General features: G+C 46.8%; 1 protein-coding gene across 1 annotated transcript in view; it reads right to left on the reverse strand.

Moving 5' to 3' along the window:
* LOC129021317 (fer-1-like protein 4) overlaps positions 1-13,757 on the reverse strand; it is a 48,334-nt gene that overhangs the window by 4,964 nt on the left and 29,613 nt on the right. The window contains exons 30-36 of the mRNA XM_063659176.1: positions 13,090-13,132; positions 12,900-13,000; positions 12,685-12,822; positions 12,471-12,587; positions 1,294-1,421; positions 942-1,112; positions 35-189 (exon numbers count right to left, since the gene is read on the reverse strand). Coding sequence (XP_063515246.1) covers positions 35-189; positions 942-1,112; positions 1,294-1,421; positions 12,471-12,587; positions 12,685-12,822; positions 12,900-13,000; positions 13,090-13,132 — 853 coding nt within the window. The remainder of the gene's footprint in view (positions 1-34; positions 190-941; positions 1,113-1,293; positions 1,422-12,470; positions 12,588-12,684; positions 12,823-12,899; positions 13,001-13,089; positions 13,133-13,757) is intronic.

Consider the following 13,757-nt stretch of genomic DNA (forward strand, 5'->3'; position numbering starts at 1 on the left):
TACCGACATCTTGCTTGAACAGAAGGGCTGATACCTGGGGGCAGGGTCTCCGGTGGTGTCAGAAAGACTTTGCTGCCCACCTTGACAGCACCGGCTCGGTATTCAGGGGCAGGGAGACCACAGCGTTGGCACAGCCCCGCCAGGATCTGCGAAGGCCGGAATGCATCACGCCAGGCATTGTAACCATCCCTACAGGCAGAAAAGGAAGATGCGTCAGCTGGGGCTGGTGTAGGGACACAGTTGGGCCTGGGGCAGTGACGACGTCATGAAGACATGAGGTCTAGGTTCAAAACTCCCAGTGGGAGACAGGTTAGTCCTCATTTATGATAACAATGAAAATCAAAAATGTAGTCCAGGTGCTTCTATTAAGAAGATACTAATCGTATTACCTCTGTTTTGCAGATGAGAAAACAGACTTGAAGAGGTTAAGTGGGCCTGGCATGGTGGCTCACACCTGTAATCCCAGCACTTTGGGAGGCAGAGGTGGGTGGATCACTTGAGGTCAGGGGTTCGAGACCAGCCTGTCCAACATGGTGAAACCCTGTCTCTACTAAAAATATAAAAATTAGCTGGACATGGTGGCCCACGCCTGTAATCCCAGCTACTGGGGAGGCTGAGGCAGGAGAATCGCTTGAACCCAGGAGGTGGAGGTTGCAGTGAGCCGAGATCATGCCACTGCACTCCAACCTGGGAGTCAGAGCGAGACTGTTTCAAAAAATAAAAAATAAAAAAAAAAATAGAAGTCAAGTGACATTCGTTACAGGATCCCGACTCCCAAGCCCAAGTCTTGACCACTGAGCTATGTCTTGGTTGGCAGTGGTGGTGGGTGGGAGGGTCCCCTTCCATGAAATCATAGGATCTGGAGACACAAAAGGGAATATGAGCTTGAATGTGTTTGGCCAGAAACTTAGAATGGCTCCTGTGGGCCCTGCTGGACCCACATGTCATACTGGGAGGCCAGCCCACAGTTTGCTCTGTGGTGGCTATAGAATCGGTTTTCCAGATCAATGTGAGTCTCCCCGATGAGGTCGTCAGAACCCACGAGGTCATGATCAAATATGGCGACCGTCAGCTCTGTCTCAGCTGGGAGAGAGATGCTTAGCTCCAGGATCCTGGCAAGGAGGGAGAGGGACTGAGGTCACTTCCATGCTCCAGGAGGTGGTCTGGGGAGGGGGTGGGTGTGTCAGCAGCCCCTGTCCATTCCCTTGCCATCCCTAGGCCAGCTGCCACAAGGCCACAGGGCTGGATGCTCCTCCAGCTACCCCGTTTCCACCCCACAGGGCCCAGCCTCACTCTCCAAAGATGGGGTTGAGCTGCTTGGGGATGTAGCGTTCCTTGGTGTCCTGCCGCTCCCGGCCAGCGCTCACCACCACATAAGGGTCTGCTTTGCCATTGGGGTCTGCAGGAGCCAGGTTGGTAGCCTAGGGGAACAGCATGGAGTGGAACTGAGAGAAACATCATGATGATAACCCAAGGTTACCTTTGTTGGACCTAATTTCCCATTGGGTGAAAACAGGAAGTTATCAAGGAGAGATCTCCCACTGTGAGGAGCTAATGGAGACGTTGAACAAGATGACTTTTATTTTCAATTAGTTATGAAATAGTTAAGTCATACAAATAGGTATAACAAAAAGTGTAATGAAACAAAATATTTTGAAAGATGTATAAGGGACTTACTATTCAACTCATAACTTTCTATATGGTTCGACTTATTTTTTAATTTATGAATTTTTTTAAATAGAGATGGGGGTCTCACTATGTTGCCCAGGCTGGTCTCAAACTCCTGGGCTGGGCGCAGTGGCTCACACCTGTAATCCCAGCACTTTGGAAGGCCAAGGCAGGTGGATCATTTGCAGTGAGGAGTTTGAGACCAGCCTGGCCATCATGGAGAAACCCCATCTCTACTAAAAATACAAAACTTAGCCAGGCATGGTGGCGCACACCTGTAGTCCCAGCTACTCAGGAGGCTGAGGCAGGAGAATGGCATGAACCCGGGAGGCGGAGCTTGCAGTGAGCCAAGATTGCCCCACTGCACTCCAGCCTGGGTGACAGAGCGAGATTCCGTCTCAAAAAAAAAAAAAAAAAAAACGAAATTATATCCTGTGTAGTTTTTGTTCCTCCCTTTTTATAGAGACAGGGGTCTCACACTACATTGCCAAGGCTGGTGTTGAACTCCTGGCCTCAAATGATTTTCCCACCTCGGCCTCCCAAAGTCCTGGGATTACACAGTGTGAGCCACTACACCTCCAGCCCTGTGTAGTTTCTTGACTGAAAGTTGTTGGGTGATTTTTTCAATTGTTGTTTGCCTAAAGAGATTTTTCATTTTTTTCTCTCTTGAATGAGTGTTTCCTAGGACATACAATTCAAGGGTGATAATTATTTTTCTCTCAGTGCTTTGAAGATATTATTCTATTTTTCTTCCAGCACTTTTGGTTGCTGTAGAGAAGTTGATGGGCTGACTGTCATTCCATTGTAGTAATCTGTACTTTCTCTCTGATGATCTTTACATTTTTTAATTTAGAGATTGGGTCTCATTCTGTTGCCCAGGCTGGCCTCGAGAACTCCTGGCATCAAGTAGTCCTCCCACCTCAGCCTTCTGAGTAGCTGGGGTTACAGGCATGAGCCACTGTGCCAACTTGATTATTTTTTTGGTATTTATATTTTCCATAGCACTTATGCTTTTTTTTTTTTTTCCCCTGAGACAGAGTCTCGCTCTGTTGCCCAGGTTGGAATGCAATGGCATGATCTCAGCTCACTGCAACCTCTACCTCCCAGGTTCGAGCGATTCTCCTGCCTCAGCCTCCCAAGTAGCTGGGATTACAGGCACGTGCCACCACACCTGGCTAATTTTTGTATTATTAGTAGAGAACGGGTTTCACCATGCTGGCCAGGCTGGTCTCGAACTCCTGACCTCAGGTGATCCACCTGGCGCAGCCTCCCAAAGTGCTGGGATTACAGGCGTGAGCTATCATACCTGGCCACACTTATGCCTTTCTAACTGACTGAAACATTTACTTATTTTGTTAATGTTTGTTTCTCCTACTAGAATGCAGTCTTCATAAAGGCAAAGCTTTTTTTTCTCCTTGTGATTACATATTAATTTTATTCTTTGAAATCTCTTTCCTCTCTTGTCCTGTCCAAATCCCACTTAGAGATACTCAGTCAAGCCTTAATTTCATGTGCCAGCTCAGCTCAGTGGTTCACAGCTGTAATCCTAGTACTTTGGGAGGCTAAGACAGGCAGGAGCTCAGGAGTTCGAGACCAGCTTGGGCAACATGGTGAAATCCTGTCTCTATTAAAAAATAGAAAAAATTAGCTGAGCGTGGTGGCACGTGCCTGTAGTCCCAGCTACTTGTGGGGGCTGAGGTGGGATGATCGCTTGAGCCCGGGAGGTCAAGGCTGCAGTGAGCCGTGATCATGACACTGCACCCCACCCTGGGCAACAGAGTGAGACCCTGTCTCCAAAAAAAAAAAAAAAAAAAAAAAACGCACGAATTTACTACAAAGAGACAGTAATAAAGGAGTATGGTAGTGGCATAAACATAGATCAGTAGAACAGAATTCAGAGTCCAGAAAGAAATCCACATATCTATGGTCAATTGATTTTCAACAAGGGTACCTAGACCATTCAATGGGAAAAGAACCATCTCTCCAACAGATGGAGCTGAGACAACTGGACAGTCACATACAAAAGTGTGAGGTCAGACCCTCACCTCACACTAGACACAAAAACTAACCCCGAATGGATCACAGACTTAAACATGAGAGTCAAAACTCAAACCCACAGCAGGAAACAGGCAAAAGTCTTCATGACCTTGGATTTTGCAAAGGTTTCTTAGCTATGACCAAAAAGCACAGTCAATAAAAGAAATAAAAATAGACTTCATCAAAATTAAAATCTCTTCTGCTTTAAAGGACACTATCAATAGAGTGAAAAGACAACGTAGAAAGTGAGAAAATATTTGCAAGCCATATAAGAATCTAGTAGCCAGAATATACAAAAAACTCCTACAACTCAACAACAAAACAACAATCTAATTTTAAAATGGACAAAGGACTTTAGACACGTCTCCAAAATATACAAAGGTCTAAAAAGCACATGAAGACTGTTCAGTGTCATTAGGAAACAAATCAAAACCACAATTAGATACCACTTTATACCCACTAAGATGACCTTAATTTTTTTTTTTTTTGAGACGGAGTCTTGCTCTGTCACCCAGGCTGGAGTGCAGTGGCGCGGTCTTGGCTCACTGCAACCTCCACCTCCCAGGTTCAGGCGATTGTCCTGCCTCAGCCTCCTGAGTAGCTGAGATTACAGGCGCCTGCCACCACACCTGGCTAATTTTTTGTATTTTTAGTAGAGACTGGGTATCACCATGTTGGCCAGGCTGGTCTCGAACTCCTGACCTCGTGATCTGCCCGCCTCGGCCTCCCAAGGTGCTGAGATTACAAGCATGAGCCACCGCGCTTGGCCTGACATTCATTTTTTTAAAAGGACAATTTTTTTAAAAGGCTAGGATCAGTGGCTCATGCCTGTAATCCCTGCATTTTAGGAGGCCTAGGCGGGTGGATCACCTGAGGTCAGGAGTTTGAGACCAGCCTGGCCAACATGGCGAAACCCTGTCTCTACTAAAAATATAAAAATTAGCCAGGCGTGGTGGCGAGCGCCTGTAATTCCAGCTACTTGGGAGGCTGGGGCAGGAGAATCGCTTGAACCCAGGAGGCAGGGGTTGCAGTGAGCCAAGATAGCGCCATTGCACTCCAGCCTGGGTGACAGAGCGAGACTCTGTCTCAAAAAAAAAAAAAAAAGAAAAGAAAATGTAAGTTATATTCTGGCACTCCTTTGCTCAGAACCTTCCTATGGCTTTCCATGTAATTCAGAATAAAGTGAATAACAAAACCCAACATGATCTGCTTCCTCTGCCCATCGCTACCCCATTTCCTCTGAAGCCTTAATTCCTAAAACCTGTTCATTTATCCTGCCTGCTACGGCCACAAGGGGCTCCTTGTTGTTTGTCACACACAGGAGTCATGGTTCCACCCGATGGCCTCTGTACCAGCTGTTCTGCCCGGAATGCTTTCTCCCTCAGGTAGCCATCTGGATAACTCCTTGGCCCCCTCCTAATGTGTATTTGTTTAAGAGACAGGGTCTCACTCTGTCACCCAGGCTGAATTTTAGTGGTGGCATCACAGCTCACTACAGCCTCAACCTCCCAAGCTCAAACAATCCTCCCATCTCAGCCTTCCTAGTAGCTGGGACTACAGGTGCAAGCCACTGTGCCCAACTCTAGTATTTGTTTAAGTAACACTTTCTCAGCCGGGCATGGTGGCTCATTCCTGTAATCCAGCACTTTGTAGTTCGAGACCAGCCTGGGCAACATAGCAAGACCTTGTCTCTACAAAAAAAAAAAGACTTATCGAGGTCTGTCAACTCCGACCATCCATTTGCAACCCACCCCCAGCACTCCCCCCATCCCTTTATCCTGACATATTTTCTCCACAGCACTTATAATTTTCTAACATATAAATAAGATATATAACTTTTTTTGTTTTGAGATGGAGTTTTGCTCTTGTCGCCCAGGCTGGAGTGCAATGGTGCGGTCTCGGCTCACTGCAACCTCTGCCTCCCGGGTTCCAGCGATTCTCCTTTCTCAGGCTCTTGAGTAGCTGGGACTACAGGCACATGCCACCAGGCCTGGCTAATTTTTGTATTTTTAGTAAAGACGGGGTTTTGCCATATTGGCCAGGCTGATCTCGAACTCCTGACCTCAGGTGATCCGCCCCCTCCTCAGACTCCCAAAGTGCTGGGATTACAGGCGTGAGCCACCACACCCGGCCTGTAAGCTATATAATTTACTTATTGATTATGGTTATTGTTAATCTCTTTTCACTAGAATGTAAAGTTCACGAGGGCACTGACCTTCATCTGTTTTACTCACTGCTTTTTGTCACCAGTACCCAGAACACTGCCTAGTACCTCATAAAAAATGCAAGAAAGGCCAGGCACGGTGGCTCACACCTCTAATCCCAGCACTTTGGGAGGCCAAGGCAGGCAGATTACCTGAGGTCGGGAGTTTGAGACCAGCCTGACCAACATGGAGAAACCCTGTCTCTACTAAAAATACAAAATTAGCTGGGCGTGGTGGTGCATGCCTGTAAACCCCAGCTACTCAGGAGGCTGAGGCAGCAGAATCGCTTGAACTCAGGAGGCGGAGGTTGTGGTGAGCTGAGATTGCACCACTGCACTCCAGCCTGGGCAACAAAAGCGAAACTCCGTCTCAAAAAAAAAAAAAAAATGCAAGAAATACCTGTGGAATAAATGTTTGTGAGTGAAACTGGCCTAGAATTATATTTTCTCATGTCATTCTTCTCAGGTTTTGCATCAAGATTATGCCACCCTCATGGAATTAACTGGGGTATTTCTTTTTATATTCTCTGAAATGGTTTGTGTAAGATTACAATTGTTTCATCCATAACTGGTAGAAACTGCTGCTGAGACCATTTGGTCTGGAGTTTCCGACACAATTTATTTTAATACTTATAGTACTATTCAGGTTTTCTGGCCAGGTATGGTGGCTCATACCTGTAATCCCAGCACTTTGGGAAGCCGAGGTGGGTGGATAACTTGAGGCCAGGAATTCGAGACCAGCCTGGCCAACATGGCAAAACCCTGTCTCTACTAAAAAATAGAAAAATCAGCCAGGCGTGGATGCAGACACCTGTAATCCCAGCTACTCAGATAGCTGAGGCAGGAGAATTGCTTGAACCCAGGAGGTGGAGGATGCAGTAAGCCAAGATTGCACCACTGTACTCCAGCCTGGGCGACAGAGCAAGACTGTCTCAAAAATAAATAAGTTTTCTTCCTTTTTTTCTGGCACACTGCATCCTCAGTGGCTCAAGCAATCCTCCCACCTCAGCCTCCCGAGTAGCTGGGACAACAAGCAGGAACCACCACGTCCAGGTAATTTTTATTTTTTATTTATTTTTTTGAGACAGAGTCTAGCTCTGTCGCCCAGGTTGGAGTGCAGTGGCATGATCTCAGCTCACTGCAACCTCTGCCTCCCAAGTTCAAGCAATTCTCGTGCCTCAGCCTCCCCAGTAGCTGGGACTACGCACATGCCACCATGCCCTGCTAATTTCTGTATTTTTAGTAGAGCATTGGGGTCTTGCCATGTTGGCCAGGCTGGTCTCAAACTCCTGACCTCAGGTAATCTGCCCACCTTGGCCTCCCAAAGTGCTGGGATTACAGAGGTGAGCCACCGCACCTGGCCTAACTTTTAAATTTTTTTGTAGAGATAGGGTCTCGGCCGGGCACAATGGCTCATGCCTGTAATCCCAGCACTTTGGGGGGCCGAGGGGGCGGATCATGAGACCAGCCTGACCAACATGGAGAAACCCTGTCTCTACTAAAAATACAAAAAATTAGCTGGGTTTGGTGGCAGGCGCCTGTAATCCCAGCCACTCGGGAGGCTGAGGCAGGAGAATTGCTTGAACCAAGGAGGCGGAGGTTGCAGTGAGCCGAGACTGCGCCACAGCACTCCAGCCTGGGCAACAGAGTGAGACTGCGTCTAAAAAAGAAAAAAAAAAAAGTGGACGTTGTAGCGAAGGGATTGGGAGGAGATTCATGGATGTAATGAAGATACAGCTTAGATTACAGGCTGTATCTATTTTACAGGGGAGAGTCAAGGGATAAGACAGCTGGGAGGAGCTCTCCTGGGGTTAAAACAAGTATCAAACACTAACCTCAGAAGGCATTCATTGGAAAGAGCCACCATTTGATTAGATTTATTTGTAGAGGATTTTATGCTCCCAGGATACTACTGCAAACGATAGAGCAATCAATAGAGCTTAACTGGGTGTGGTCAGGGAAAAGAGTGCAAGAGGGCCCTACCAGTACCACTGTCATCCTAGGGTGACAGTGGCATATCCAAAGCTGCACCTCCCAGAGTAGCAACATCAGTTATCTAACACAGGGGATGGGAAATAGACTTTGCTAAAATAATCCAGCCAGTCACTAAACAAATAAACAAGCAAATAACAAGAAACCTCAGTACCCAGAGTTGCTACCATATATTATCTAAATGCTGTTTCCAACAAAAAATTATGAGGCCTGCAAAGAAATAGAAAAATTATTTTTCCATCCACCCCCAAAAACATGCCCGTGAGAGCAACACAATGTTGAACTTAACAGGAAAGTATGTATATGTGTGTGTGTGTGTGTATCTATCTATCTATCTATCTATCTATATATATATATATATTTTTTTTTTGAGATGGAGTCTCGCTCTGTTGCCCAGGCTGGAATGCAATGGCACAATCTCGGCTCACTACAAGCTCCACCTCCCGGGTTCAGGCCATTCTCCCGCCTCAGCCTCCCGAGTAGCTGGGACTATGGTGCCCACCACCATGCCAAGCTAATTTTTTGTATTTTTAGTAGAGACGGGGTTTCACCACGTTAGCCAGGATGGTCTCGATCTCCTGACCTCGTGATCTGCCCACCTCGGCCTCCCAAGTGCTGGGATTACAGGCGTGAGCCACTGCACCCGGCTGACAGGAAAGTATTTCAAAGTAGCCTGTGTAAATATGTTCACAGAACTGAAGGAAAGCTTGATTAGAGAAGTAAAGGAAGGTATGATGATAATGTTGCATCAAATAGAGAATATCAATAAAGAGATATACTTTTTTTTGAGAGAGAGTCTCACTCTGTCACCCAGGCTCGAGTGCAGTGGTGTGATCTCAGCTCACTGCAACCTCTGCCTCCCAGGTTCAAGCAATTCTTCTGCCTCAGCCTCCCAAGTAGCTGGGACTACAGGCACGTGCCACCACACCTGGCTAATTTCTTTCATTTTTTTAGTAGAGACGGGGTTTCACCGTGTTAGCCAGGATGGTCTTGTCTCCTGACCTCATGATCTACCCGCCTCAGCCTCCCAAAGTGTTGGGATTACAGGCATGAGCCACCGCACCTGGCCAAGCCATACATTTTTTTTTAAAAGAACGAAATGAAAATTCTGGAGTTGAAAAGTACAATAACTAAAATTTAAAATTCACTAGAGAGGCTCAATAGTAGATTTGAACAGAAGAAAGAATTGGCAAACTTGAAGCTAGATCAAAAGCGATTATGTAAGCTGAAGAACAGAGAAAAGAGAAAAAAGAAAAATGAAATAGAGCCTCAAACAAATGTGGAACACCATTAAGTGCACCAACATACATATAATGGGAGCATTAGGAGGAGACAGAGAGCTGGGTGCAGTGGCTCACGCCTGTAATCCCAACACTTCAGGGAGACTGAGGCAGGCGGATCATTTGAGGTCAAAACTTTGAGACCAGCCTGGCCAACACGGTGAAACCCCGTCTCTAAAATTAGCCAGGCGTGATGGTGTGTGCCTATAGTCTCAGCTACTCCGGAGGCTGAGGTGGGAGAATCACTTGAACCCAGGAGGCAGAGGGTGCAGTGAGCTAAGATTGTGCCATTGCACTCCAGCCTGGGCAACAAGAGCAAGACTCCATCTCAAAACAAAAACAAAAAAAAAGAAAGCAGGCTGGGCACAGTGGCTCACACCTGTAATCCCAGCACTTTGGGAGGCCAAGGCAGGCGGATCACCTGAGGTCGGGAGTTTGAGACCAGCCTGACCAACATGGAGAAACTCTGTCTGTACTAAAAATATAAAATTAGCAGGGTGTGGTGGCACATGCCTGCAGTCCCAGCTGCTCAGGAGGCTGAGGCAGGAGAATCCTTTGAACCTGGGAGGCAGAGGTTGCAGTGAGCCAAGATGGTGCCATTGCACTCCAGCCTGGGCAACAAGAGCGAAACTCTGTCTCAAAAAAAAAAAAAAAGAGCTAGAGAGAGAGAAAAGAAGAAAAAAAAAAGTCTGAATATCCAATACTATCATTACTTTTGTTGTTGTTGTTGTTTTTTGAGACAGAGTCTTGCTCTTGTTGCCCAGGCTGGAGTGCAATGGCACAATCCTGGCTCACTGCAACCTCCACCTCCCAGGTTCAAGCTGCCTCAGCCTCCCAAGTAGCTGGGATTACAGGTGCCCACCACCGCACCCAGCTAATTTTTGTATTTTTAATAGAGACGGGGTTTCACCATGTTGGCCAGGCTGGTCTTGGACTCCCGGCCTCAGACTCCCAAAGTGCTGGGATTACAGGCGAAAGCCACTGTGCCCAGCCTTGTTACTTATTCTGTTGCCCCAATTTTTCAAGTTTTAACCATTAGGAGCTGTGTTCCTGAAGGAACACAGAATGGCTCCTGTGTTCATTCATCAAGCCCCCATCCTTTTCTGAGCACTTCCTTACTCCTGCCCCACAAGATGCTCCAGATTTGACTTATATTTTCCCAGTCCTAGTCCTAGAATCAATTCCAAGGAGTCCTCAATCCTTTTATTAAATAATGGTGTTTAGAAACCAAAATCTGGGCACCTGGTGTGTTCACTGCTACTAGGATGTTGTTGCTTCTAGGCCTTCTCAGCAGACAGAGATAGCAAACATGAATAACATAATCCACATATATATACATATATCTATATTTCTGTATCTTTCCATCTGTGCATATTTAAAACATGAGTTTATACAGATACTACATGAGTTTATACAGATACTTCTGATTCTGATCTAATACCACAGCATTCATTTAATCCCCTTTCCTTATTTGTAACTTCTTTCTCCAACAGTAAGAAACCTGGTTCTCATCTATGATGAAGTTTACTTATTCATGTATACCAGTATACACATTAATATAGTTTCAGAATTGCTAACACATACTTCTAACTAGATTACAGCATTTATGTTCAGGTCTCTTTATCTTTAGTCTAGTTGGTTTTTTGTTTTGTTTTCGTGACAAGCTCTCTCCCTGTCATCCAGGCTGGAGTGCAGTGGCACAATCATGGCTCATTGCAGCCTCAACCTCCTGGGCTCAAGTGATCCCCCTGCCTCAGTCTCTCCCATGTAGCTGGGTCCAGAGATACATGCCACCACATCAGGCTATTTTTTCCTTTTTTTTTTTTTTTTTTTTGAGACGACATCTCACTCTGTCCCCTCAGGCTGGAGTGCAGTGGCACAACCTTGGCTCACTGCAACCTCCTCCTCCCAGCCTCAAACAATGCTCCTGCCTCAGCCTCCAAAACAGCTGGGACTACAGGCACGTGCCACCATGCCCAGCTAATTTTTATATTTTTAGTAGAGACGGGGTTCACCCTGTTAGCCAGGCTGGTCTCAAACTACTGACCTCAGGCAATCCACCCAACTTAGGCGATCCACCTGCCTCCGCCTCCCAAAGTGCTGGCATTACAGGCATGAGCCACTACACCCAGCCACATCCAGCTAGTTTTTCAATTTTTTGTAGAAATGGAGTCTCACTTTGTTGCCCAGGCTGGTCTTGACCTCCTGGGCTCAAGTGATCCTCCTGTCTTGGCTTCCCAAAGTGCTGGGATTACAGGCGTGAGCCACTGCACCAGGCCCATCTTGAGTTTTATAGAACCCTGTCAAATTACTGTTTTCCAGAGTTACTTGGTTTTGTTCTTCACTTCCTTCAGTGTGGTTATATTGTTCATTTGTAATACAGTGAGGGTCATTTGTTAGTGTTTGTATTCCATGTTAGGTTTCCTCAACACTGTGATTGCTTTTAATTTTTTGTCTATTGTAGGGGAATGTGAAACATTGCTACGGTTCTAAGAGTCAGAGGTATACAAAAAGATCTACTTTGAGAAGTGTCATTTTTGTCCTCATTCTCACAACCCTGACCCCTTTCCCCCTTTTGTTCCATCCCTTTGCCACTCACCCTCTTTTTTGTTTTTTTTTGGAGACAGAGTCTCGCTCCATTGCCCAGGCTGGAGTGCAGTGGTGCAAACTCGGCTCACTGCAACCTCCGCCTCCTGGGTTCAAGCGATTCTCCTGCCTCAGCCTCCCGAGTAGCTGGGACTACAAGCATGCGCCACTATGCCCAGCTAATTTTTGTATTTTTAGTAGAGATGGGGTTTCCCCATGTTGGTTGGCCAGGATGGTCTCGATCTCTTGACCTCGTGATCCACCTGCCTCGGCCTCCCAAAGTGCTGGGATTACAAGCATAAGCCACCATGACCGGCCCTGAGATATCTTTAAGAATACTTCAAGGCCCTGCTGAACTCAGTATGAAAACTGTACCAATGGACAAAGTTAGACAAAGGTATTTGGTAACAAGCCTTCTGAAGCCTGAGATTCAGCCCTGCTCTCATCCTAGAATTATACTCGCCATTCTGCAGGACTAGAACTACAAACAGGGGTCAGGAGACCAACTCCCAATTCTGGTTCTGCCATGAGCATGCTTTATAACCCTAGGGGATCTCCTAAATTTGTGGCTTAGATTTCTCACCTGAAAAATGAAGAACTTGAACTCTGTGATCCCGAGGTTCCTCCCAAAGCCTTCCTTCTGTAGGTTTCGTGTACATTACCTTAGCTATAGTTGGAGGCGTGCCAGGGCTATGGAGACTCACCTTTACAATATACACTCTGACCAGGAGCTTGATGGGCCGGTTCTGTGGGATCCCCCGGGAGATCTGGGGCTCAGAGAATGACACTGCCTCTGATTCAGGGTAAATGAGGAAGGAGCCCTGAGTTGGGGGGAGACAGAAAAGGCTCTGGTAAGAGAATTGTCCTCATGAATCCCAGCCTGGGCTCCCTGGTTCCACTTTCCTTCCCCAAATGTACCTTGAATTTGCCCACAAGGTGTCCAGATCCTTCCTCTTCTCCACCTCCATCCTGGCCCCCTTGCCCTCGGTACAGAGGAAACACATTCAGCCAGTCTTCAAAGTGGTTAAATTCTTCCTCCAGGGACCTGTTGTAGATCTAAAAGGCAAGGACTTCAGCAACAGCCCGATGTCCAGAATCCAAAGGAGACTTTCCTCTTCCCAGTACCCAGTCACCTTCAGGGTGGCAACTGCTTTTTTGGGGGACACAGTGCCTTTGACTTCAGCGTCACCCTGGTCTTGGATCTCCCCAACCATAGAAGTGAGGTTGACCCCATCTGGAAACAGCAAAAATGCCCCAGTCAGAAATATCTGGGTGCGTAGGGGATGGGCAGATGGAACCAGAGCAAAAAGCCCAATCTGTTACCTGAATCTCCAGGATCATCCATTTCATCTTCATCAAAGTTGTGCTGAAATTAAAGAGCAGATCCAGAGATTCTTCCCCATCCCCTTCAACTCCTTAGTCTACCCCCTTTTCCACGAGAGTTGGGAAACCTTCATTCAAGTTCCCGCTGTGTACGCCACTTGCATTTTTAAAGCTCCAATTTATCATCCAGCCTGCCCTGTCTAGGGCAGTCACCACCAGCCACACGTGGCTACTGAGCACTCAAAACGTGGCTAGTCTGAATTGCGATGTGCTGTAAGTGGCCAGGCTTGGTGGCTCATGCCTGGAATCCCAATACTTTGGGAGACTGAGGTGACTACTTGAGGCCAGGAGTTCGAGATCAGGCTGAACAACACAGTGAGAACCTGTCTCTATGAAATAAATGCTTTTTAATTTTTATTTATTTATTGAGACAGGCTCTTGCTGTGTAGCCCAGGTTGGAGTGTATTGGTGTGAACATGGCTCACTGTAGCCTCAACCTCCGAGGCTCAAGTGATCCTCCCACCTCAGCCTCTTGAGTCGCTGGGACCACCGGCATGCACCACCACGCACAGCTACTTGTTTTCGTTTTTAGTAAAGATCGTGTCTCACCATGTTCCCCAGACTGTTCTCAAACTCCTGGCTTCAAGTGATCCTCCCACCTCAGCCTC

The sequence above is a fragment of the Pongo pygmaeus genome, chromosome 21, assembly GCF_028885625.2.
Source record: "Pongo pygmaeus isolate AG05252 chromosome 21, NHGRI_mPonPyg2-v2.0_pri, whole genome shotgun sequence".
Taxonomy (NCBI): domain Eukaryota; kingdom Metazoa; phylum Chordata; class Mammalia; order Primates; family Hominidae; genus Pongo; species Pongo pygmaeus.